At 40.8% G+C, this 25,170-nt stretch overlaps 2 protein-coding genes across 2 annotated transcripts; both read left to right on the top strand.

The window, feature by feature from the left end:
* The first annotated feature begins 12,534 nt into the window (after positions 1 to 12,534).
* LOC309637231 (hemoglobin subunit epsilon-1) lies at positions 12,535 to 21,522 on the top strand. Its single transcript, XM_082411482.1, has 3 exons — positions 12,535 to 13,792; positions 13,909 to 14,131; positions 14,989 to 21,522. Exons 1-3 carry the CDS (start codon positions 13,701 to 13,703, stop codon positions 15,115 to 15,117), a joined length of 444 nt encoding a protein of 147 aa, XP_082267608.1. The 5' UTR covers positions 12,535 to 13,700; the 3' UTR covers positions 15,118 to 21,522.
* A 42-nt stretch (positions 21,523 to 21,564) lies between these two features.
* LOC309637235 (hemoglobin subunit epsilon-4-like) lies at positions 21,565 to 23,801 on the top strand. Its single transcript, XM_082411485.1, is given in 5 exon segments — positions 21,565 to 21,661; positions 21,786 to 21,804; positions 21,808 to 22,008; positions 22,860 to 22,881; positions 22,884 to 23,801. Coding segments are annotated over 5 exon segments (438 nt in total). The 5' UTR covers positions 21,565 to 21,569; the 3' UTR covers positions 22,988 to 23,801.
* Positions 23,802 to 25,170: the final 1,369 nt, after the last annotated feature.

The following is a 25,170-nucleotide window of genomic DNA, read 5'->3' as shown; positions in this document are numbered from 1 at the left end:
GGGCTCAGTGGAAAAGCCATGAGTGCCTCCTTGTGTTAGAAAGTGCTTCACCCATGATAGTATGAAACAGGGGTGTTTCAGAGGGGATTCCTGCCCTAAGCAGAAGGTAGTTCTTGATGAATGCCTAGACCCACATAGCTCTGTGAAGGCCTATGCCATTACATTTTATTCTCTGTTTCCCCATCATATACACGATGATGGATGCACATGAGAAGAGGCTCTCCCCACACTTTTTTTTTCATAAATTTATTTATTTATTCATTTATTTAATTTTTGGCTGCATTGGGTCTTCGCTGCTGCACATGGGTTTCCTTTAGTTGCTGAGAGCAGGGGTTACTCTTTTTTGCGGTGCGCGGGCTTCTCATTGCGGTGGCTTCTCTTGTTGCGGAGCACAGGCTCTAGGTGCATGAGCTTCAGTAGTTGTGGCACGCAGGCTTCAGTAGCTGTGGCTCGTGGGCTCCAGAGTGCAGGCTTAGTAGTTGTGGCGCATGGGCTTAGTTGCTCCGCAGCATGTGGGATCTTTCCGGACCAGGGCTGGAACCTGTGTCCCCTGCATTGGCAGACGGATTCTTAACCACTGAGTCACCAGGGAAGTCCTCCCCACACTTCTTGATTGGATGAATCAAACTATCAAGGGGATGTCTTGAGGCAAATTGGGAACCAGAGTTAGAAAGAGTGCCAAGTGAAGTGAAAACCACAACATTCTCTCCCCATTCAGGGCTCCCGCAGATGGGAAATTAGGGCTTTGTGAAGCCTGGCTGAAAATCAGGAACCCCATAGGACATGCTTAGGCAAGAGATCCAGTGCCCACATGGAGCTGGTTTCCTTCATGTGACAGGGAGCCCCCTGCTCCAAACCTTCAGAGCCCTTCTCTTCAATCTGTCCTATCAGAATGTCCTCACCTCCATCCAGAAACTTTTTTCCCAGTCTGTGCCCCTCTTAGTTGAAGGAGTTTCCCATGAGGACACCCTCCCAGCATCCAGAGACTGGTCCTCAGCTTCTTACTCTCAGTTTCCCGAATCCAGTTGCCCAGGGTTCCTTCCTTGGCTCCTGCTGTTGACCTTGATCCTCCCTCCTCCCCCTGAACCCTGCTGAGATGATCCATTGGATGAGTACGGCTCCTTCAAGAAATACTTCACTTGTTAACGGCTTATCCCCAAACCCCATTCTAAATATCCAACATCATTATAAGTAAGAGAGAATGAAGAGGAATATGGGGGAATAAGGAGAGAGAGAGTGAGTAGGAGAGTGTGGGAGAAGCTGGACAGGATTAATGGATGATAAAATCTACTACTATTTATTAAGAACTTTTTAAAAGTCTAATTAAATAAGCTACTGCTTCACAGACAGTGTGTCATATTTCTTTCCAACCTCATACTAACTCCATAAGATGGATACAATTATTATCCCTGTTTTTAGATGACAAGACTAAGCTCAGAGGAATCAAAGAATTTGCCTAAGGTCAGACATGTAAGAGACAATGCTAGTTCTTGGACCCAAAGTCAGACACTGGATCTACTGCTCACAAGTCCTTTGCTGCACTGTTGAGGAGCATTAGATGGATAGGCCTAGGAAAGCAGGGAACGGGGCTCTGGTTGAAGGAAGCAGGCATGGAGAAGTCCGTGACTATAACTTTGGGAGCAGGAGTTTCTTAGGCCTTGAACTTCAGCGAACTTTGACTCAGCAAACCTGAGGTCCCCATGGGGACACTGGGAGCTGGGGTGCAAGATGTGTCTATCAGAGGTCACAGAGAGGGCAGGGCCAAGGCTAGCTGCCAGCTATCAGAGTCCAGAAGGGCTACAGGTCTGTGGGCTCAGATAGGTGGTTAGGGCAGGTTGGCGGCTCTGGGTGGAGCCCTGAGTCTCAGGGCAGATAGACTGAGTACAGAAGTGAGCACGGGAAAGGGGAGGGAGGCACAGCATAGCAGCAATTTACATTTTACCACCACGTGAGACTCCCCATCCCCTCAACTAGGGGCAAAGAACTTAGTCCTGACATCTGTAAAATAAGAGTAATAATTACATCCATCTTATGGGGTTATGGAGGATCAAAAGAGATACACACTGTCTGGACCAATAACAGCAATTCAGGCCAGAGCTATGGGTTCCCTAGGGACCAGATGTCTCAAAGCAGCAGGTAAGTTCTAGAAAATAACACCAATCACTTTTAAATATGTAGAGACTCTCAAAGCCCAATATATCATTTAACAATGGCCTGAGATGTCGTGTGAGAGGAGCCTTCCCCTCCCTCAGGAGGGCTATCTTCCCAGGTACTGTGGTCAAAGTCCAGAGCTTAGCTTTAAGGCTGAAACACCTGAAGCCACAGGTGCAGATGAAGGCAGCTGACAGCAAGTTTGCACTTTAAGAAAACGTCACTTCACATAGAGCACGTACAACCCTAGATTCTGAAGCGTAAGAGATCCACTAAGAACCTGACCAGAAATTGAACAGGAAACAAGATGATTAAGGAACTAGAGACTACAAGAAAAATATTTGAAAAAACAGAGGAGATTTAGACTAGAGAAAAATTAAAAGAGGATGGGAACTAATACTTACTGAAATCTTTCTATATGTCAGGTACCATTCTAGGGTATTTAAATAGTCTCATTTAATATGGTAATTCTGTGAAGTATATGTCATGAAACATGTTGTAATTCATGCTAATGATAAGTGATGTTTCTTGAGTATTTAGTATATACTAAGATATAATTTAAGTTCATTATATGAATTAGTTTATCCTCATACCAATATTCAGAAGTCCATTAATGTTTCTCAACTGATGAGGAAACCAAGGTGCAGAAAATGTAAGACAATTTCTTGAATAAGTAGCCAACTTGTAATCTAAACCCAGGTGGTCCAGGCTCTCCTACTGTCTACATTACACTGTCTCTTTTTAAGCGTGGGGGACTTGAGGGTCAAAGAGATGAAATAACCTGTCCAAGCTCATAGAGCTAGTAAGTAGTGAGGTTAAGATGTAGGCCCAGTTCTGCTGCTGCTAAAGACTGTGCTCTTCCTACAGCAAAACACCAACACGGACATCTACTGTGGACCCAAGAAATAGAAGCAGATTAAACTGCCCCTATTCCCCACTTTTATACCTTGGATATTGGAGATTAGGGTTCAAGTCGTAATTGCAGACCATACATCCTCAACATGGGTGTGTCTCCATAAGAAAGTCTGAAAGAGAATGAATTAAAGAAAAAAATTGGAAACGAGTTCAGAATAAAAAGGGGCTCCGGCTTGGACTACAGAGATTGTTGGATTGTAGGTTATGTATAGGTCCCCGAGAACACTGGAGGTCTATAGGGGCCCAAATGACCTCTTGACCCTTGGCCAAGCTGCAAGTTTGGTTAAGGAAGAGAGTGTATTATATTCTTTAGTTATCCTTCAGACTTAACCCCCTGCTTCTGTCTTTACCCTGCACTGGCTTAGAAACTCACTGCACCTAAAACATATGCGTATCTGTTTATTTAGGCCTGTGTGACATCTTAATTAGTGCCAAGCACTGAGGACACTAAACCATGCCACGGGCAGTGCTGTGGTGATGAGTTAAAAATGAGAAGAAGGTCTGCAAGTTCCCTGCACCTCCCTTTGCAGAGCTTGACAATGAGAGTCCTTGCAAATGTTACCAGTGCAGGACCCTGCTTTATAAGTTAACTTCTCCAAGATCAGTTTGGGTTTCATGCTGTCTTTCTCCTCTGCAAGGAGAATAGAAGACAGATAATTAACTTGGCTATCGTAATCACTTTGCTATGTATATGTATTTCAAATCACCATGTTATACACTTTACACATGTATGACTTTTATTTAAAAAAGAAAAAAATAAAAATGAAATGATTCAAAATATCTGTATTTCCAATCATCCTCTGGACATACGATGTGACTCTAATAGTTATATGTAAATACTTATTATAATACTATAACAACAGATAATACGTAGTGAGCATATATTGTATCTCTATCTCTTTATGCAATAAACTAAATTAATTGTCATGATTTATCCTATGAGCTAAGTCATGTTACCATCCTATATTTCAGAGACATGGAGACATTAAGAAGCTTGCCCAAGGTTACATAAGAAGTAGGTGGTGTTGGGATCACTGAGCCTCTCCCAATTCCTCATGGCAACAGTTGGCTAGAGCATTGTCAGTCCTATTTGATCAGGAATGGGCTTGTATTCATTGAAGACCCTGACACCCTATTTCTTTCTGTGATTTTCCTGACCTCAATAGACTTACGAAACCTCTGATGTAGAAGAGAGGAAGAAGGGAGAGTTTATTGTGGTGAGTGATGAAGTCTCTTTCTGTGACCATGCACAAGGGGGGCTCCTCTCTGAGGCTAAATCACTTTGTCTCACTGTATTCTAGCTAGTTCTATACACCTTGCCTAAAGAGCATTGGAGAACAGGTATTCTCTATTATGAAAAATCCATTCATCTCTCGAGACCCAGTTTACATTTCTTTAATCCTGTAAGATCTTTTGGTACATTATTTACTCCCTAAAAAGATCCCAGACTTAAGAGAGTCATAAGTTTCCCCTCCTGCATATATCTCTATTAAGTATGGAAAATATTGTAATATTGTATATAATTAACTATTGTTTTTGACTAGGACTCCTGGAAGGCAAGATACGTGTCTTATTCTTATTTATGATTCAAGCACTGAAGTTAGTGTCTAGCACATAGCAGCTACTTCAAAAACATTTACTAGATGACTGTCTTGCCTACAAGCCCAGGCCCCTCTATCCCCTTCAGCCACCTTATCTCCAACTAAATAAGCTCCAATTTCCCCTTAATTCATATTTCATTTTTGTCTAAGCGTCGGCTGCTGCCTTCCCACAGTCTAAGCATAGACATTTATGCCCGGGCCCCATTCTGAGTCAATGCCCTGCTCCCTATCTTCTTGGTCTGCATAGCCTTATAGGCCAGGATCTGGCCCCAACACAACCATGCTGAGTCATGCTGAGTCATGCTGAGGCTTAGGGTGTATGGCCAGATGTTCTCAGCCCTGCATGATGACTGCTATCTGGGTCCCCAGCAGGAGGCTTACAGGACAGATGACAAGAAAGGAGAAGTTGACTGCCTGACTGTAACTCCAACCAGCATAATGAAGAGAGAGGGATACCGAGGCAGAATGTGACACGTCCTGGAATATATTCCCTTTGGATTTAAAAGTGTATTTCTGGCCATCCCATAAATGCCATAGAATGATCAGTTGTTGTTCATCTAATAATCATCTTGCAGGTAGTCTCTCACACCAAGAAGCAGGAAAAAAAAAACCCTTATAAGTACATGTGTATGGATTTTTAATTCACAAAACATATAGTCATTAATCAAATGCGATCAGCGTAATTAGAAGCATAAGACCTTTGCTTGTGAGATCGCTGACCCTTTCTTATGCACCGTATAACTCAGGACAGAACCTTTATATACAGTTTCCTCGTGTATATAAAGATGCGGCAGGGCTGGATGACTAAATAATTTTTCCAGGTCCCACCTTTTTAAGATTCCAGATACTGCACACCTACTTTGCAGTGTCCTGTAGGTAAGGACTGAGATATGAGGATGAAAGAGGGAGGCATGAAACAGAGGAAAAGGAAAACATTGTTCAGCATTTTAGGGCACCCCCAGACATCTGCTGACAAAGGCTCTGTGCTCTTAGCCCATGCTCACATGCTGGTCATGACTAGGGATGCCACTTGGGAACCCTCAACTTAAGGAAGCATCTCAGGCCAGTTTTGGTGCTACCACTGTCATGGGAAAATGTCTTACCTTATAAGCCTCTGCTCAGCACCCAAGAGATGCTCGCAGTCTTCACGTCACTTTGGGTAAAGTTCTGACGTGTGAGATATTTTCTGATTTTCCTACCTACCCTTCCACCATCTTCATTTTAAAGCAAGAATTCTGAGGCAGTTAGTGTGCTGAACAAAGGAACTGACAAAACTCAACATAAAGACTCTCCTTGTTCAGCTTCCAAATCCTCACACTGACATATACTCACATTCAGAAATTAGCATGTACAAGAGCATGGGCATACACGTGTGCACACACACACAAAAGCACCTTCCAAATTCCACATCCTGTTAGAAAATCCATTTGGTGTTACTTTAAACATTTATTTACAGGCTGACCCCTTGCTACCACCTGCATTGCTACCACCCTGGTGTAAGGCACTATAATCTCTACCTGAACTCTTACTGCAGACTCCTAATTGATCTGTTTACTTCTACAACTGCCACCGGACAGTGTCTTCCCAACACTGAAGCCAAAGCGCACTTGTAAAAGTGTAAATCATGTATGGTAACCTCTTTGTCCAAAGGTCTCTGATAGTTTCCTGCATCAATCATAATAAAGCCAAATTTCCTACCATAACAATTTCGTACAATAACAACAGTTGCCAATGTTTGTTGGCACATACACACATATATGTGTGTGTATATATGTGCATGTATATATGTGTATCTGTAAATATAGGTGTATATGTGTGTATATATATATAACATATGTGCAGATATAATACGTATACATATGTTTATAAATATATATATATATGCTTTTTCTTACAACTCTATGATACAGGTATTATTATTGTCACAAATTTTATAGATTAGCACCTCCACAACCAGCACTTTTACTCTCCCTCTCAGTCTGCTCCTATATTGGCCTTATTTTCAATCCCTGAAAATTCTAAGCATCCTCCCACTTTAGATACTTATATTTGTAATTCCCTATGTCTTAAATATTTAATCCATATGCAGTGGCTATTTATCACCTGTCGGTGTCTTCTCAAGCGTCCCCTTATAGTGAAGAAATCCCTACCACACATTTTAAAGTAGTAATACCCCTCCGCCCTTGTCCCCATCAAACTCTATCCTTCATTCCAGTGTTCTTTTCCTCCATAGCACTTAACATCATTTGGCATACACCATATATTTTATTTGTTTATTTACTTATTGTTTCACTTCCCTTACTATCAACTCCATGAAAATGCTTTGTTTTGTTTTGCTTCTGTATTCTTAGAACTTTTGCAGTATTGAATGAACAACTGAAGAGCCAAACACATACATCTATCATTACAAAGACATATACACATACACCCACCGCTACACACATACCAAGATATACAGTGTAGTAATGCCAAAAGAGGTAATGCCAACTAGATCTATTTAGACCTCAGCAACCAGGACCTTGATCAAATTACTTAGTTCCAGGATGTGGCCCATTTATTCTGTAGGCTGAGATTGACTCTTGAAGTCTTATTCTTGTTAAAATGAAAGGCACCTAAAAATAGAAACCTGTGTACTTATTTATCCATTTACATTGAGATTTATAACTTGAATACTCATGTCTTTGTGAGCAATACATTCTTTCCTTATATCAATCAAGTAAAAGTAGAGGAAACAAACTGTTCCAAAGCAAGCAGCTGGATGCAATCATGCTAAGTAAGCATCTTGCCACTAGGGTCAGACATGGCTTGTTCATCCATCTTCATGGGAAGGATAAGTTTGGCCTGGACATAAATGTTATGTGAGGTTCAAAACATCTCTAGATTCTGAGCCAACAGAGCAACATTCCTTTTCCTATACTTTCCTTGTTGGCCAACTCTCTATTGATTAATACACTTCTCTTTATACATCAGAACATTCCATAGATTATAGTTAAGAGCTTCTGGCCTGGGAGTCATTCTGTTTCTTTCAGGTGACTTTGAGTCTCTCTTTTTTATCACTAAATTTATTTTTAATTGCAATTGAAATTAGGGTGAGATTTGTTCCCCTGTCTTTTGAGATCTTGCATATTATCTAGTCGCTGTTGCCTTCATATTTTGATAATACTCACATATTTGTAAACACGCAAATATATTTTACACAGAGCATATTTATCAGGCATTTCTAAACAGTTAACCATGCAAGACCCCCAAACACTAACCCAAAATCTCTTTCACTTGTCTACTTGTATAAAAACCAAGAACAGAGCCTTTGAAGCCAGTAAGAGAAGCACTTTGGCTTTCACTTTAGCTAGTCCTCTTCTTTGCCACAGCTCTGTGTAGTCCTGAGCCCCTATCTAAGCTCACAGTTTCTGACCCCACCCAGCTATCACCAGCCCAAGTCCCCAGAAGGAGAAAAACACTGGATCTGTCTACCTCTGTTAATTAAAGAGAAACCAAAATAAAATAAATGCCCCCCCAAACCCCAGAAAACAGATGAATACACAGAAGAAGAAGAGGGAAGAGGAGGAGGGGGAGGGGGGGAAGGGAGAGGGAGGGGAAGGAAGAGGAGGAGGAGAAGGAGAAGAAGAAGGAGGAGAAGGAGAAGGAGAAGAGGAGGAGGAAGAAGAAGAAGGGGAAGGGGAAAGGGAAGGGAAAGAAAAACAAACAATCAAACAAAAAACAAAACAGGTGCAGGAAAAAACTGGTGACATTAATGCCTAAATGGGGCTGGAGTCGAGAGAAGGGCTACAGTAGCTTGTTGGTCTAGTAATCTAAGAGGTTTTCCTTTCCCTCAGAGATGCCTCAGACTCAGTAAGATAGGGGTTGTGAAAATTTGGTTTCAGATGGAGCCCTTCTGGGGCTAGAATTAGCAAAGGCTGAAAAGGGTTTGGGAGAGGAGTGATCATTAACTGCCCTCACTAGGTCAAAGGATCCTAGTTTCTCATAATTCCTCATGGTAGATGATCTTGTTAATGGGTGGGATCTAACCATACTGCTTCCATTTAAGGCCTGCATAGTTACCAAACCTCAAATTTATACTGTTTGATAGATGCAGATTTTTTATTCAAGAAACATGCTATGCTATAGCTTCAGTATTGAGTATCTAAAGTACTGAAGATAACGTGACTAGGCAAAAAAAAAAAAAAAAAATAGTCATTAACTTTTTGAAATTCAAAGTCATCAAGTCAAGGACTTCCCAATCTTGGGACAGAGAATTCTAAGCCCTATACCTAGAAGAATCTCATTTGAATCAATCGTAGGTAGAAATTTAAATATTGAGTTTATCTGTGCTTCAGAGCTACTACATATGAACAAAGTTTGTAAATTACTACTTGACTAAAGTCTTGAGTAAGATCCATGAGATAAGGACCAATGAGCTATAGTAGTGCGGTAGAGGGAAGGAAGATTAGCAAGCACTGGCTCTAATGATAGTGTCATTCCTTCTAACTATTCAGAGCTGTCTTAGTTCATAGAATACACTAGGCAATACTATTTAAACTGAACCTAAAAAAACAGGAGTTTCTCAAAAATTTAATCATAAAAATAAATGAAGACAACTTTGTTTAAGGTCAAAAAGCATCAAGGAAGCCAACAAAGTGAAGTTATAAAATGGGAATATGGGAAGTTTCTGACTTTTCTAAGTTGCCAGATTCCAGCTTTAACCTTCAAGGTTCATCGTGTAGACAAGTGTACAATAACTAGCTGGTTCTGCCTTTCCATTCCCTCTTCCCAGTGAAGATTCCTCTTGCTTAATTAACACTCACATGCATCTCTGGCTATGCCTTAGTCACAGTGGTCCCAGAGGTCAGTCAAACCATCGATGTCTGTGCTATAAGCCTCCAACAAAAGAAATCCCTCTGAGAATGAGACCCAGCTTGGGTTCACAGTCATCTGCAACCTTTGTGAGACATGATGCAGAGGCCCAGTGATTACAAAGCAGTAGTGTTGCTTGACCAGTGGTCGTGGTCTATTCTCACATTCTTTGCAATCATAACAGAAGATATTCATTGGCTCCCTGCATGGCAGCCATTAGAATTTCCTGCTACTCGTGGTACTCAATTTATTCTAGACTAATGCAACACTTAATAGGACTTTTATCCCATCTCTTTCTGCTATAAGAAGATAAATTGAGGCTTCCCTGGTGGCTCAGTGGTTGAGAATCTGCCTGCCAATTCAGGGGACACGGGTTCGAGCCCTGGTCTGGGAAGATCCCACATGCCGCGGAGCACCTGGGCCCGTGAGCCACAACTACTGAGCCTGCGCGTCTGGAGCCTGTGCTCCACAACAAGAGAGGCCGCGATAGTGAGAGGCCCGCGCACCACGATGAGGAGTGGCCCCCACTTGCCGCAACTAGAGAAAGCCCTCGCACAGAAACGAAGACCCAATACAGCCAAAAATTAAATAAATAAATAAATAAAAAAGAAGATAAATTGAGATGCATAATGAAAGCAGACTAACTTATAGCTTCACTAATCAAGAATCCTAAGCAGCTTATTTTGTACCTTCAGTGGTTTATAAACCCAGTGCATAATTTTCCAATTTTAAAATTAAAAATAGAAAAACACTCATTTGTGGTAAAGAATAACTTTTGAAGTATTTTTTCTCAGCTAATATTATGAAAAAATGTAGTGGGATCAAAGACCTATTTTATCTATTAACAATGTAATTTATACAATCCTCCATACTAATAGCACCTAAAGATAATACAGTATTTGACTCACAGGATTAGTATATATGTCATAAATTAGCTAGCAAGATTTAAGAAACTATTTTATTTTTCCTTGCTAAAAAGAGGCATCTTACATCTTTCTTAAAATCCTGTGCAGAGTTTACCAAAGTACAAATGCCACAGGATACCCTAAGAGGTAGGAGTTAATCTTTAACAAATTTTTAAGTTTCTTTTAAAACTTTTCAATTAAATACCTTAAGATATAACATTTTTATTTTATTAATTTTAATTTACAGGCAATAAATGGTCTTAGTTTTTTTTTTTTCTGACCATTTAATCTTTCTGATGTATCATGGATAATCATGTCATTTATCTCTCTAAACTTTGGGTTTTTCATCTAGGAAAAAGAGACAATAATCATGGTATTGCACAGGAGAAATAAATAAAATACTTCAAAATGAGCAGCTGAGATAATTGAGCTTGAATCAACAAGCACCTAAGCAAAAATGAAACTATATTCAGCTTAAGTGACTTCAGAATCAGAATCCATAAGCCTTGAACTGAGCTACAGACATGCTGCCTTTCAACCCTGTAACATTTCTTGAAACCTTTTTCCACAACCTTTAGTAATAAGAAAGCAAGGGATGGGCCAGATCCTTGGAGGCAAGCCAGTTCTTTTCCCAAAGGCTGTTACTAGAGAAGGATATATGAGCCCTGAAATGGGTATAAGGGAGGAGAAGGGAGATCAACCCCACACTCTGAATTTAAGAGAAGCCTGGTGTCCACACTCTGAATTGGAAGGAGAATGGAACATGCTCATACTGTCTGCTTCAGGTGAGGTTTGTTTCCCAAACTCTTGGTCTTGTGCAGCCTGGTCCTTATTCCCTGGGCTTTGACAATGTCTGATCCTCATACCCAAGGTCTAAGGGAAGGCTCACTGTATTCACACTGAGGATCTATAGAAATTTGCCTTGGAAACCTAGAGCCCTATCTCTACTGATTAAAAAATCATCCATAATTTAAAAAGACACATGCACCCTAATGTTTGTAGCAGCACTATGTACAACAGCCAAGACATGGAAGCAACCTTCATGCCCATTGACAGATGAATGGATAAAGAGATGTGGTACTTACATACAATGGAATATTACTCAGCCATAAAATAGAATGAAATAATGCCATTTGCAGCAACGTGGATGCACATAAAGATTATCATATTAAGTGAAGTAAGCCAGACAGAGAAAGACAAATATCATATGACATCGCTTATATGTGGAATCTAAAAAAAAAATGATACAAATGAACTTATATACAAAACAGAAATAGACCCACAGACATGGAAAACAAACTTATGGTTACAAGAGTTTGGGATTAACATAAATGCACTACTATATGTCAAATAGATAAACAACAAGGACCTACCATATAGCACAGGGAACAATACTCAATATTTTATAATAGCCTATAAGGGAAAAGAATCTGAAAAAAAAATATATATATATAACTGAATCACTTTGCTGTACACCTGAAACTAACACAACATTGTAAATCAACTATACTTAAAAATAAATAAATAAATAAATAAATAAATAAATAAATAAATAAATAAAACTCTTATTCATACAAGGGCTATTCTTCACTGAGTAGCCAGATACTTCTTGTCCTTTCATTGGTCCTCTACTTCAGTGATCAAATGTCTTCTCTCTCATCCTAGAATTCTGTCATCCTAGGTTATATAGTCTAGCCCAGGGAGTCTTTCCTATCTTTCTTAAGGGGGGAATAAGCTAAGAAACCCTTGTGAAGGTCACAGCCCAGGAAAACTGGTCCACTGAAGGCTGATTTTTTTAAAAAATTTATTTATTTTTGGCTGCGTTGGGTCTTCTTTGCTGTGTGTGGGCTTTATTTTTAGTTGCGGTGAGCAGGGGCTACTCTTCATTGCCGAGCGTGGGCCTCTCACTGTGGTGGCCTCTCTCGTCTTGGAGCACTGGCTCTAGGTGCGCGGGCTCTAGAGTGCAGGCTCAGTAGTTGTGGTGCACGGGCCTAGCTGGTCTGCAGCATGTGGGATCTTCCTGAACCAGGGCTCGAACCCATGTCCCCTGCATTAGCAGGCAGATTCCTAACCACTGCGCCACCAGGGAAGCCCCAAGGCTGGTTTTTAATTATACAATTATAGATGGCTTCTCCTCACCATTCCTTACCACTATATCAACAGGACTCCAGTATAATAACAGAGGATTGCAGCTGGAAAAGTTGCAAGGTACATAATCTATTTCATGATGATGTGTTCTTAGGGAAGCCCAGAGCCAACAGGGACATCAAAACACAAAAGAAAACCAAAAATAAGGACACTAGAGAAACTTGAAGTCTCCTGCACTGATGGCTTCAACAAACATTAAACATACTCCAACTGCTAGCCTATCATATCAATTCATCTATTCCTCAGTTTGATCACAAGTCCTGGTTTTAAATAATTTCAGACTCCTTAGCAGCCTCGCTGCTATAAATAAGTACAGAAAATCAAGAAGAGCACTCAGGGCAATGTCTCCAGAGTAGACAGTTTCCCTTGTTGTCATAGAGAAATGGACAGAGAGAGAGATCCCTGGAAGCACAGGATGTAAGCTTATTCTACCTGTTCTCTCTATGAAATAATCTTTGGTTATTTTACTTTGGGATTGAGGTCTTAGTTCTATTGTAGATCCCTTGCATCTCCGTTCAGCTTCCTGAAGTAACCATGTATGTGTTTTGTCTCCCTTAGAAAACTAAAATCCAGAGCTTGGCTATAATCCACTCCTCAAGAGAGCTAGAACTAGCTGAGGTTCTGTGTCAACAATTGTATTTTTTTTTTTTCTTGACTGTGTTTTTGTCCCTGTCACCATCTCACCATCCTTAACCCAAATATTAAACCTGGTTTGACTGGAACTCTTTCTTTATCTTGGGCTTAGCTGCACTCTATGGGTCTTTCTGGGATAAGGAGAATGGGAGAGATGGATGTCATCATGGAGGATGACATGGGGAGGGAAGAGGGTGAAAAGAGAGAATGAATGAAAAATTGTGTTGAGGATGGAGGAGGAGCCAACAAAAGAAGGATGTTTTAGGAACCAACACATTATCACAGACTCAACATACATCTTCCTTGCTGACCATTTCCTGACCTGACTCCACCCCTGAGGGACACAGCTCAGCCTTGACCAATGACTTTAAAGGATTAGGGGGAACAAAGGGCCAGAAGTTCAGCAGTAAAGAATAAAAGGCCACACCTTCCAGCAGCAGCACAGACTTGCTTCTGACACTTCTGTGATCACCAGTAAGCTCCAAGACCTGACATCATGGTACATTTTACTGCTGAGGAGAAGGCTGCTATCACTAGCCTGTGGGGCAAAGTGAATGTGGAAGAGGCTGGAGGCGAGGCTCTGGGCAGGTAGCAACTGGACTTCATGGGGGAGGATGGTGAATATGAGCCTGGCAAATTGACCAGGAAATTCTTCAAACTTTTCGAGTCACTGATTTTCCATCTGCTATGGTCTCATCTCATAGGCTCCTGGTTGTCTACCCCTGGACCCAGAGGTTCTTTGACAGCTTTGGCAACCTGTCCTCTCCCTCTGCCATAATGGGAAACCCCAAGGTCAAGGCCCATGGCAAGAAGGTGCTGACATCCTTCGGAGATGCTGTTAAGAACATGGACAACCTCAAGGGCGCCTTTGCTAAGCTGAGCGAGCTGCACTGTGACAAACTGCACGTGGATCCTGAGAACTTCAGGGTGAGTTCAGAAATGTTCACGTGTTCTTTTTATGCTTTTTACTTTGGAATAATAATGGAAGTTGAGTCTTTGGTTGCAAAGACTAGCAAAGATCTCAGAAATCATAGATCAAAGTTGGTGTTAAGAGGGCAGAATTCCAGTGGACATACCAAGAGCACCTTGATTCAGGACTCGTGACGGTAAAGGGCTACTAGCCCTTTTAAGCCTGAGTTTGCTTAAAACTTTTCAGGGACTTTTGTTAGAACTGGACTTGTTTACCCTAGAGAATATCAAAGAATAACAGACTTGTTCAAGGAGGACTGGAATCTGGTTTCTGGTAGATGAAAACCTGTCTCAAGGAAAGAGAAATGTCTTATTTTATGTGGCTCCTGATGATTGAAGTTTAGGAAGATATTTGGGAGAATAATTTTTAGGCAGATTGTCTCAAAGAAATATCAATCAATTCTCTAAATATATTAAATTACCCATCAGTATTGGGACTAAGTGGAGGCTTATTCCTGCGTTGGTTGGAGACTTTACTAAACTCACTCTAAGAACTTATGCAGCCCTGAAATCCGATGATGACAAGGATTAGACAATTGGTAAATGTGAGAGGGAGGGAGAGAGGCAAATAAAAATGGTGAAATGGGAGAGAGTGAGGGGATATAGGTAGACAGAATGTTGAATGGAGGGCTCATAGAATTTAAATAAAATTTAAGAACTAGCTTATCAGAGTTTATTGCACAGATACAAACCATGGAGCAGTTTATGATGTGGAGTTGGGAGTGGGTGTAGGTATTAAACCATTATTTTCTGCAACTCTTTTAGGAAAATTCTACTCAACATATCTAATTGTCATTTTGTCTCTCACCTAACAGCTCCTGGGCAACGTGATGGTGATTATTCTGGCTTCTCACTTTGGCAGAGAATTCACCCCTGAGTTGCAGGCTGCTTGGCAGAAGCTGGTGGCTGGTGTTGCCACTGCTCTGGCCCACAAGTACCACTGAATTCTCTTTTCAGTTCACCGTTTTTTGTCCCCAATGCCTTCCTTCTGCACATGGGGACTGGGGTTTGGCCTTGAGAGCCCAGCTTCTGTTTAATAAAGTACATTCTATTCAGTGATCAAAAATTAATATTGTATCTTCTCCATCATTTACTCTTGTGTTAAAGGAGAAAAGGTTCATTGGCTGAGGGGCGGGGGGAGACATAGGAAGAAGAGCCCTTTGAGAAGTGTGTGGACTCATCAACAGAAGATAGACGTCCTGGGAGGATTCAGGATGATTGAGAGGATGCCAAGATGCAGAAAGGAGTTTTCTGGGTTGGGAAATGGTTAGTTAAGTGGGCAGGGACTTACAGGGCAGTGTGGCAAAACTTACTGTAGGGGGAAGAAAGGAGGTAGTAAGCAGTGCCTGAGAAAAGCCAAGGCTAAGACACTTGAAGTCATTGTGCATCATATTCTGATTGAATGTAACATGCACTAAAATAAAGCTAGAATTAGGATAGTATGTGAATGGGGGGTGGGTGATGACCAAGACTTAGTGTAGGAGATAAGATAAGATACTAACAAAGGTGCATAGTCTAAGACTAGCAAGCCTGGGCTTGGCAACATGCATGAAAGTGACTCTCTGGAAGTAAAGGAGAGAGGAAGACGTAGGTAGAGGGTTAGGAAAGACTAGGTAATGCAAGGCCTTGAATATAAAAATAAAAGCTATTACTATGATAGTGGCAAGAGTAAACAATAAATATTCTTAGAACTTTAAATGACCCAAGGGATAGGATTTGGGGGGAGAGTAATCTGCTTAATGCACACAAAATGAATTAAGAATTGCAGAGACTAGATATGGATGTTAATTGAGGAGAACAGACATAATGACCTCCACCCAAGAACAGCAGGGAGGTCCGCAAAAAGTGAAAGATGAACAAGGGGAGAGTGAGGAGGACATGTTTTCCGATTGGCTGGGGTGGATGAGGAGGAAGGAAGTGATGGGAGATGATTGAAAGCTCTCAGCCTGGATCTATCGAGAAAAGGCCTGCAATGACTTGGGGACTTTCATGTAAGAATGGCATTAACTGAATCATTCTTGAGGGAGTTATTGCCAGGTTGGTCAGGGAATCATGACCTTCAGGCTTTGAGTCAAACTGTCCTATCGAAGGTTAAGACCTTCACACTTCACAAGTTAGAGTATCATTTCTTGGCAAATTTAACTCTAGTAGGCATTTCATTGCTCCCACACATTGATCACAACATGTTCTGTGAATTACCTTCTAATTTGGCCTTTTGTCTCCACAATGGGGATGAGAGACCAGTGATTATATTGTTGCAGGTTGTCAATAGCACTGGTCTCTCTGGGTCCCATAGACTCTCATTTTTCCCCTAAACAGAGTAAACAGAGGCTCTTCATGGCACTAAACCATTTAACCCAGCCAGCTAGTCAGTCAACAAATGAGAGCAATGTACATTCTTAATCAATCAGTTTCTTTCCGTCTTTCTTGCCCCTCAACTATTATTCTGACTATGAATGTCAAAGGGTCAGGGATGGTGATGATGTAATGGTGAGCAGAAGATTCATTCTTTATCCCTTAGGGATATAAATTTAGATCTAGATTTTGTCAGTTCAAGACAGCTTAATGGAAAACAAATTCATAATTAACACACACACATGCGTACACATATGCATACAGTAGATGGTCAGAAAGGATGTCTAATTATTGTTGTTAGGCAATAAAAGCCACCTGAGCAAAACAATGTGATAAACAGAATATGCTTGGAATGTTAATTTAGCTAAGAGTCATAGGGTTTACAGAGTATGTCATTACCAGGATTAAAATCCCACAGTGTCTTCTTACACTCTACCACTGAAGAGAAGTTCTAAGTTATTAGGTTTATGCTTTCTCTGCAACAATATTTTTTGCCATTCTCATTTTTACTATTTACATAAGAGCCACACTAGCCCATTTTTCCTATCTCTAGCATACCAAAGGTTTGCTTCCTCAGAGATTTGGATTCAGTATTCCATCTTTCAGAATCTCTAACCCAATACTTTCCCATGGCAAATTCCTTCTTTCCATTCTGACCCCAGCTCAACTACTACCTCCTTAGAGAGACTATCCCTGACGTAATTGTGTTCCTCTCTCATTAATTCCAGATATTAATTTTCTTCATAGCAAATGATAATAAGGGGAATTATTTTGTTGATTGGTTTCCTTATTCATTTTCTGTATCTTCCACCCCCAAATTATAAATCTTAAGAGGAAAGTTTTCTTCTTCTTTGTCTATCTTAAATCCCCAGTACATAGAACAATTATGATCACAGTCATTCAACAAATAGTTACTGAATGAACATTTGAGAACCCATGGGAATGAATGTTTGACAAAACATTATAGTTAATTTTATTTAATGTAAGAAACATAGTTTTTGGTCAGCTGTACTGAGATGAAATGTGTTTCTCAGAGCACAAGTCAAGGACCCTTGCCTGGCCTTTCCCCAGTATTGTCAATTATACTAATGGAGAGCCATGCCTAAGACCTAAGAACTCACTGCCTTGATTTAAATCTGAGCATCCTGCTAACTCTATGACCTGAGATACATTACTAAATACATTAAACCCTCATTCGCTGATCGTGTTTATCGAAGACTGTTTTATGAGAATTAAATAAATTAATAGATCTCACATCTTTAGTTCACTACTTGGAACATAAGCTCTCTTTATCTCTTTCTCTAAAAAAAGATAATTAACTTCCCGTATAATTTCTATCTTTTAGTGGTAGCATTTATGTCCTCTATAAACTCTACTTATCTACATTATATACATATATGTATTCATAAATACATGTGATCTTTTGTTCTGAATGATAATGCTTTTTTAAAATTTAGCTATAAAGATAGTTATCATTATTGAAACCGATTGACCTTTGGTGGAAATAAAAGGTTAGTTTGTGAGAAAATGGCAAATTCAAAGCCTGAATTTGGGGAATCAGCATGACAGGTCTGCATGAAAGAGAATAGATGAGTCCTTTGAAAACAGAGGGGTGATATAATCAAATTTGGAAAGCAACCAAGGATAGCTGTGGGAGGTGAAACACTTGGAAATATTGATGCTGAAAGGAAAGGAACTCCAGAGGACCGGACTAAGACAAAGAGGTAATGTATTTGGGCCTAACGAGTGCTCTTAGAAGTCTAGAGGGACCTGTTTGGACTCTATTGGCTTTTAGAAGAGGCTTGTATAGAGATGAGGAAAGTGTCTATTGGAAAGCATAATTGTATGAAAGGAACTTTGCCTTTACTTGTTATTTTTCACTTTTTCCCCTCCTGGAGGCAGAAAAAAATAGCCAAGGAGAAATGTCTATGCAAGCATATGCTGGCTCTGTATAAGGGAGGAACCTACGGTTCACAAATATATTGCTAAGGCTATTCATACATTGGCTGGACATTTGTACAGAATTGCTTCTGGAGACCCATTTCAAACTTATGTCCTATAAATCCAGAAGTGGGGCGAAGTGTCTCTGAGGGAGGGATACAGCTGGAACATGTGGGCTGGAGTAGAAAGCTAGGAGTTTTTATTTTTAAGCCCACTAAATATGAAGTTGGTGGTGCTAAGAATGTAGAAAGAGTGAAATCATGGTCAAGTACTAGTCTATCAAGGAGAACAAACTAGCTGTGTTTAGTGACTAGGCAAGGCCCCAGGCTTTGCGAAAAGTTGACATCACTGGGTTCTGAGTGGAAGTTGAGACGCCAGCCTGGAGCTCTCCGTTCACTGTGCGCATCTGTTGTCTCTCTCCACTTCCTCAGCTCCTGGAACGCATGCTAGTGATCGGCTTGGCAAACCATTTTTACATGGGATTCACCCCCCAGGTGCAGGCCGCCTGGAGGAAGATGGTGACTGGACTGGCGAACTCTCTGGCCCACATGTATCACGGAGGGCCCCGCCCAATAGTGTAGCATCACCAAGAAATAGCTTTATTTTTCAAATAATAATTAATAACAGTAGTAGTAGTAGTAGTAGCAATGCTCTGCTAAGATTTCTTCTGTAATTATCTTCAGTTCTGCTTTTCGCATGTGCTTTTAAATATGTGAAAACCTTAGGGATTATATGTTGAGGTGTGTGTGTGTGTGTGTGTGTGTGTGTGTGTATGTGTGTGAGCTCCCCATTAAATTTTTGTATGAAGTAGAGATTTTAACAAGAAAATAAAAAACAGAGCAATAAAGGGATATGCTTGGGATATACACTTGGCAGAAACATACACTTGTGAGTTTTTCCAGTTAAAGTTAAAGATATGGGAGAGTTCTGGTGAGAGGGGAAGTGTGTCACGAGACAAGAACTCCTCAGGACCAGATGATTAAGTGGGTCTGAGAGAAGACTTCTGTGAAGGAAAAGGATCTGGATGGAGGTAGAGTACCAAAGTGGAGATTCTTTAGAGGAAAATTAAGCCAGGTCTTAAGATGGCAAAGTCCAGGCAAGGATTGTCATTCCATTCTAACGATAAGAACATATCTTCTAAAAGTAGCTGGTTTGTCACAGACCTCGTGAGGATAGACTAGGGATGGGAGGGGTTGGACGTCAGAGCAAGGGATAACTCTTTTTAAAGTCAACTCCAAAGAACTGGTTGTGGGACTTACTGAAGAACTGTCTGGTTAAAGTGATGAAAGCTGCCTAAGAATGTTAAATTGATTGCTGTTATCAGGAGAGGATTGTGCAGATTGGCTACAGCATTTATGAAGAGAGATCATTGTAAACTGCTCAGAGACGGCGATTGTCTAAAAAGGGTGAGAGAAAAACAGGAGTTAGAGGAAACTTCCAGAATTGTTGCCTGGTTTGCTGGAAAGATGGGTGGTTATTCCGTGACATTCAGAGTTGCAGATGCCCCTGCGTCTGGGGGCTTGCAGGGTGCACGTACTCTGCTGAAGACGGGGGTCAGGGCCACCAAACAGCAAGTTCCTGGATCCACCCCGGCAGGCCAAACCCACACCTGAGTGTGGCTGGGATTCCTAGCTGTAGTCATAGGTTCCTCTTCTTTATTTTATTTCATTGACCTCTTATTTTGAAGCAAATTCTTTCAGCATTAATTCAAACTCTTTTCTTCATATCTCTGTAGCAAAGTGCTCACATTAACACAGCTTGGGATGGAGAGCTCACAGATAATCATGTCTGTCATGGTAAACCAGCTTCCAGAAACTTAGTAATTCTTATCCAAATTTTACATTTAAGTGTTTTCCAAGCTGAATAGATAAAAGCCTCTTGCTATATCAAATAGACAGGAAGGACTTGTTTTCTAGTAGTAGAAATTCATCTATAATATACTGAATATATTGGGTTGAACTCTTTAAATTTTAGAGTACCTCTGTAAATACACATGGAGATTATTTATTATTATTATTATATGCATATATATTTGTAAGATTGATCTCAGGGAGAAACAAACAAACCAGCTTTCTGGAGGTCAAAATGTAGGAAAACAAATTTTGAAATAAAGAAACAAAATGAACCATTCCCTCTCCCACTACAAGTGTGCCTTTTCTAGTCCTGTAAATGCTTATTTGGATGCATGAGACCAAAGTACCTTAGATCACAGTGGCAGTGGTGTGTGGAGTACTGTCAGTGAAGATTGCCTCTGCCTGATTAGATATGAAGAAAAGTTACACACAGCCAGAGAGTGTGGATTCAGCACACAAGAGACAACTCCATTCTTCCATAGCCATTGCCAAGGAGAATTCTAATACTCTCTTCACTGAACTCAGGAACACCTGTTTCCCCAACAGCCAATTGTGTATTCTCTGATACAAATGCATAGATACATGCATTGGCCAGAGACACTTGTCCATATAATCAGAGTGAAAAAAAATTATTCAGGCAAGTGCATATATTATTGGTAGAACTCAACAACAATGGGGTGATGCTCAATTTTTCTCTAAATTACCCAGTTCTTACCTATCTTATTTCTAAACAGATTCTGGATTGAGGTCTTTTTTCTTGGTTACAAGAACTATAAAATTATGAGCCCCATATAAGCTTTAGAAGCACTGGTAACCAAGAAGAGCTGTGACTTCTTCTATACCCTGGCTGAAGAGAAGAACAATGTCTTGTAAACACCTGATGCAATGCTCAACAGAGTTCTAACTGTTACTCTTCCTAATTCTATTTATGCCTTATGGTCAATTCAGGGATGGTAGCAGGGAGCTTGAGATATGAATTGCACGGTACATGGTAGGAGAGAGGACAGCAGAATCCCCCTGATAGAGCCACCCAACACTATCAGAGACACAAATGTCCATCTAGCGGACCTTCCCTTGCCCAAGTCCCATCCCTGGTGGTGACAACCCACCTTTGAACAATAGTCTCATTTTATTGGGAGAAGTACGGGCCTGGGGACAAGAGATGAGGAATAAAAGGCCATGCAGAGAAGCAGCAGCACAGACTTGCTTCTGGCCCATTAGTGATCACCAGTAAGCTCCCAGACACCATGGTGCATTTTACTGCTGAGGAGAAGGAGGTTGTTGCTAGCCTGTGGGCCAAGATGAATGTAGAGGTGGCTGGAGGTGAGAGCTTGGGAAGGTAAGCGCTGGACACAGGTAGGACAGGGGGCAGAAAGGCAGAAATTGTTCCAGAAAGATGGATTGGTCAGGTTTCTTACATACTCTGACTTCCCATCTGCTCTGTGACTATGATCATCCCATACGTTCCTGGTTGTCTACCCATAGACCCAGAGGTTCTTTTACAATTTTGCTAACTTATACTCTGAGTCTACGATAATGGGCAACCCTAAGGTCAAGGCCCATGGCAGGAAGGTGCTGACCTCCTTTGGAAATGCCATTAAACACATGGACGACCTCAAGGGCACCTTTGCACATCTAAGTGAGCTGTACTTTGACAAGCTGCATGTGGATTCTGAGAACTTCAGGGTGAGTTCTGGGTATGCTTGTGCTTTGTTCTTTTATCCAGGTATCTGTGCTGTGGTTACAGTAGGGAACACAGGTACTTAAGTCTTATCCTATAGAGGTATTTTGGGGAGGTAATATTTCAGGAAAAAGCCTGATTTTGGTAGTTAGGTTGTTCCTAAGGTCAAAGGTAAGACCAAGTAGAGTAATTAATTATGCTATGACCAGTGGAGGCCACTGGCCATCTGATATTTCTTTAAAAAAATGTCATGAAGAACACTGGTCAGAAGTGAGCTAAATAGTTTGGCCTGGAGAATACAAATTGAGCCAGGGAGAAGAACACCTTGCCTTTGATAACGGAAATTTTCTATAAAAATCGATGAGCACATTTCTGCATGGTTCTTGAGCTTTGAACCAGGAGTAAGCAGGGCTAAGTTAGAGAAACTTTTTCACGGTTTGCCCCTCCTCCTCTCAACTCCAGCAATGATGAAATGCTCTTGTATACAAAGCACTGGATTCTTTGTCAAATGGGTGTCCAAACAATTTGAATGTATGCAATATCTGAAGACTTAGACTATGCGTATCAAGCCCCAGCACTATAATCCTACTTCTAAAAAAGTAGAGAAGCAATCCATAGCAATGCTCTGGGGTCGGAAGTTGGCAGGGAAAATGAGAGAAGGATAGAACACAATAGGGGTTCAGGGCTGGGAGTCACTGAAGCCAATGTCAAGCATATAATGATGCACTTTTGTGGGAGCATGACAATGAAAGTTGCTCAACCTCTTATCAAGAAGGAAATGGATGTTGTATCTATTTGCTGTAAGGGCAGCTTGAGACATTCTGTTCACTATGCACTATCTTCTTTTTATCCCCACCTCCTAGGCAACATGATATTGATTGTCTTGCAACCCACTTCAGCGAGGAATTTACCCAAAAGATGCAGGCTGCCTGGCAGAAGCTGACAGAAGCTGTGGCTAATGCTGTGGCCAAAAAGTACCAGTAGTTGCCTGGCCAACTATGTTGGTTCCTACCTGAGGGCCCTGGGTCCCAACAGTCCATCTCCTGAAGGTGGAGGGAGAGATCCCTGCCTCCAGACTTAACTCCTATATAATACAAATAAAATAAAAGTCATGCTCTATAAGGAATATCCTTGTATTTTCTCTCTGTCTTTATCTTTTATAAGTTGATTCGGCTAAAAGAAAGCACTCCTATTGGAATGAGAATATTGGAGATTGAAAGTTTGGGGATGATAGAGAAGGGACCCTTATAAGATTCTACAGGATAAGAGTGGCTTCAATGGGTAATTACTCTTAGGATGGGAAACTAGACTCTTTAGTTGGACAAGGTCTTTAGAAAAAGGAAGGAAATGGAGTTACTCTTGAGAGATGCAAAATGATTATTGATAGTGAGTTGTTAGGACACAAAGTAGGGGACCTGTATAGGGTGTTATTTGTATAAACTCAGGATAGAGTTCTTTTTGGACTATAGATCACTTCTATTTAATATAAGAAACATATTTTTAGCAGCTATAATACAGTGAAAATGGTACTTTTTAGAGACCCAGTTAAGGACTCTGCTCTCAACTTTTTCCTAGCATCTTCAATGGTACTAATGAAGTCAACATCCCTAAAGCATATGAACTGACAGCTTTGGTTTGAATCTGTCATCACCTGGTAGCTCTGTGACCTGAAACACATTTCTAATTCTATTAAGCCTTTGGTAGAGATAAAGACCATTTATGAGGGAAAATAACAAACTCAAGAATCAGCATGTCAGGTCTAATTGACAGAGGAGAAACTGGCCCATTAAAAGCAGTGGGGTGGGGCTTCCCTGGTGGCACAGTGGTTGAGAATCTCCCTGCCAATGCAGGGAACACGGGTTCGAGCCCTGGTCTGGGAAGATCCCACATGCCACGGAGCAACTGGGCCCGTGAGCCACAATTACTGAGCCTGCGCGTCTGGAGCCTGTGCTCCGCAACAAGAGAGGCCACGATAGTGAGAGGCCCGCGCACCGCGATGAAGAGTGGCCCCCACTTGCCACAACTACAGAAAGCCCTCGCACAGAAACAAAGACCCAACACAGCAATAAATAAATAAATAAAAAGTTAAAAAAAAAAAAAAAACAGCGGGGTGGTATAAAATTAGAGAATCTGCTAGAGAGACCAGAAAAAGCAGGAAAAGAAGCTATTGTTGCAAACAAAATTACCAGTGAGGTTTCTTGCACAGCAGAGTGAAATAATGAATAGGGTATTTTAGGGAAATTGATCCATGTGTGGGCATAGACTTGACAAGGCAGAATCTACCCTGAATCTGGGCATAGGAATTTGCTGTGAGTATAATGAAGTGATAGGTAAAAGACTAAACTTGACAGGAGCAGTGGAACTAAGAAAAAAATCAAATAAAGGACCACTGTGGCCAAGATGCTGCAGGACTTGAAACATAGTGAAATAGAGAGCGGAGAAGTCATGGACGATAGCCAGGTTCCCTGTCTAGTGAATGAAAGGAGGAAATCTATTGACAGAAGAAGAAAAAACCTAGATGTCTCTTACTTAGAGCTGGCAACGGGCATAGCCACCTTTGTAAAAATCACTTCAAATTTCTGTACTGAAGTCCCTGGCATAAGGTGAAAAGCCAGGGCTTTGGGATTAACAGACAAGGTCAAATTATTGCCCCATTGGCTTGAAACATTTAGTCAACATTTTTCAGAATTAATTTCCTTGTTTGTAAATGGGATAATTATCCCTACCCCACAAATACATTCCAAGGTTTCAAGGAGATATTTGTAAAGTGCATTGCCTGTCATTTTTGAAAAGGTAGTGGTAGTGGTTTATATGATGCATTATGATCTGTTCCTCTGTGCCCTGTTTCATTGTATATTCTTGAACTGATTGCATTATTTCTGAGCTTCAGAACTAGATATCTAACTATTTGCTTAATATCTCATTTTGGATTGCTCAAAACTACAACAAATACAGTATGTCCAAGACCAAACTCCTGATCTTTTCCTAATTTACTCCTGCTAACTGAGGCTTCTTTTTGTGTTCCCCTTCTTAATGACTATCACATCATCAATTGCTCAAGCCTGAAAATAGAGATGCTTTTACTTCCCTCCCTAATACAATATCATCCTATTTGTCTCTCATTTATTTTACCCCCATGTCCACTGAAGCCAAAATAATACAAATCA

Source organism: Balaenoptera physalus, assembly GCF_965194825.1.
Source record: "Balaenoptera physalus genome assembly, chromosome: 10".
In the NCBI taxonomy this organism is placed as follows: Eukaryota; Metazoa; Chordata; class Mammalia; order Artiodactyla; family Balaenopteridae; genus Balaenoptera; species Balaenoptera physalus.
Note: the sequence above shows the minus strand (reverse complement) of the source record. Positions and strands in the feature narration are given on the sequence as shown.

Bases quoted from the DNA above. Each gene is read 5' to 3' on its own strand.
- LOC309637231 (XM_082411482.1), top strand. From the start codon at position 13,701: ATGGTACATTTTACTGCTGAGGAGAAGGCTGCTATCACTAGCCTGTGG. The intron at 13,793-13,908 runs GTAGCAACTGGA...CTCATCTCATAG, and splicing joins GGAGGCGAGGCTCTGGGCAG to GCTCCTGGTTGTCTACCCCT. The intron at 14,132-14,988 runs GTGAGTTCAGAA...CTCACCTAACAG, and splicing joins TGGATCCTGAGAACTTCAGG to CTCCTGGGCAACGTGATGGT.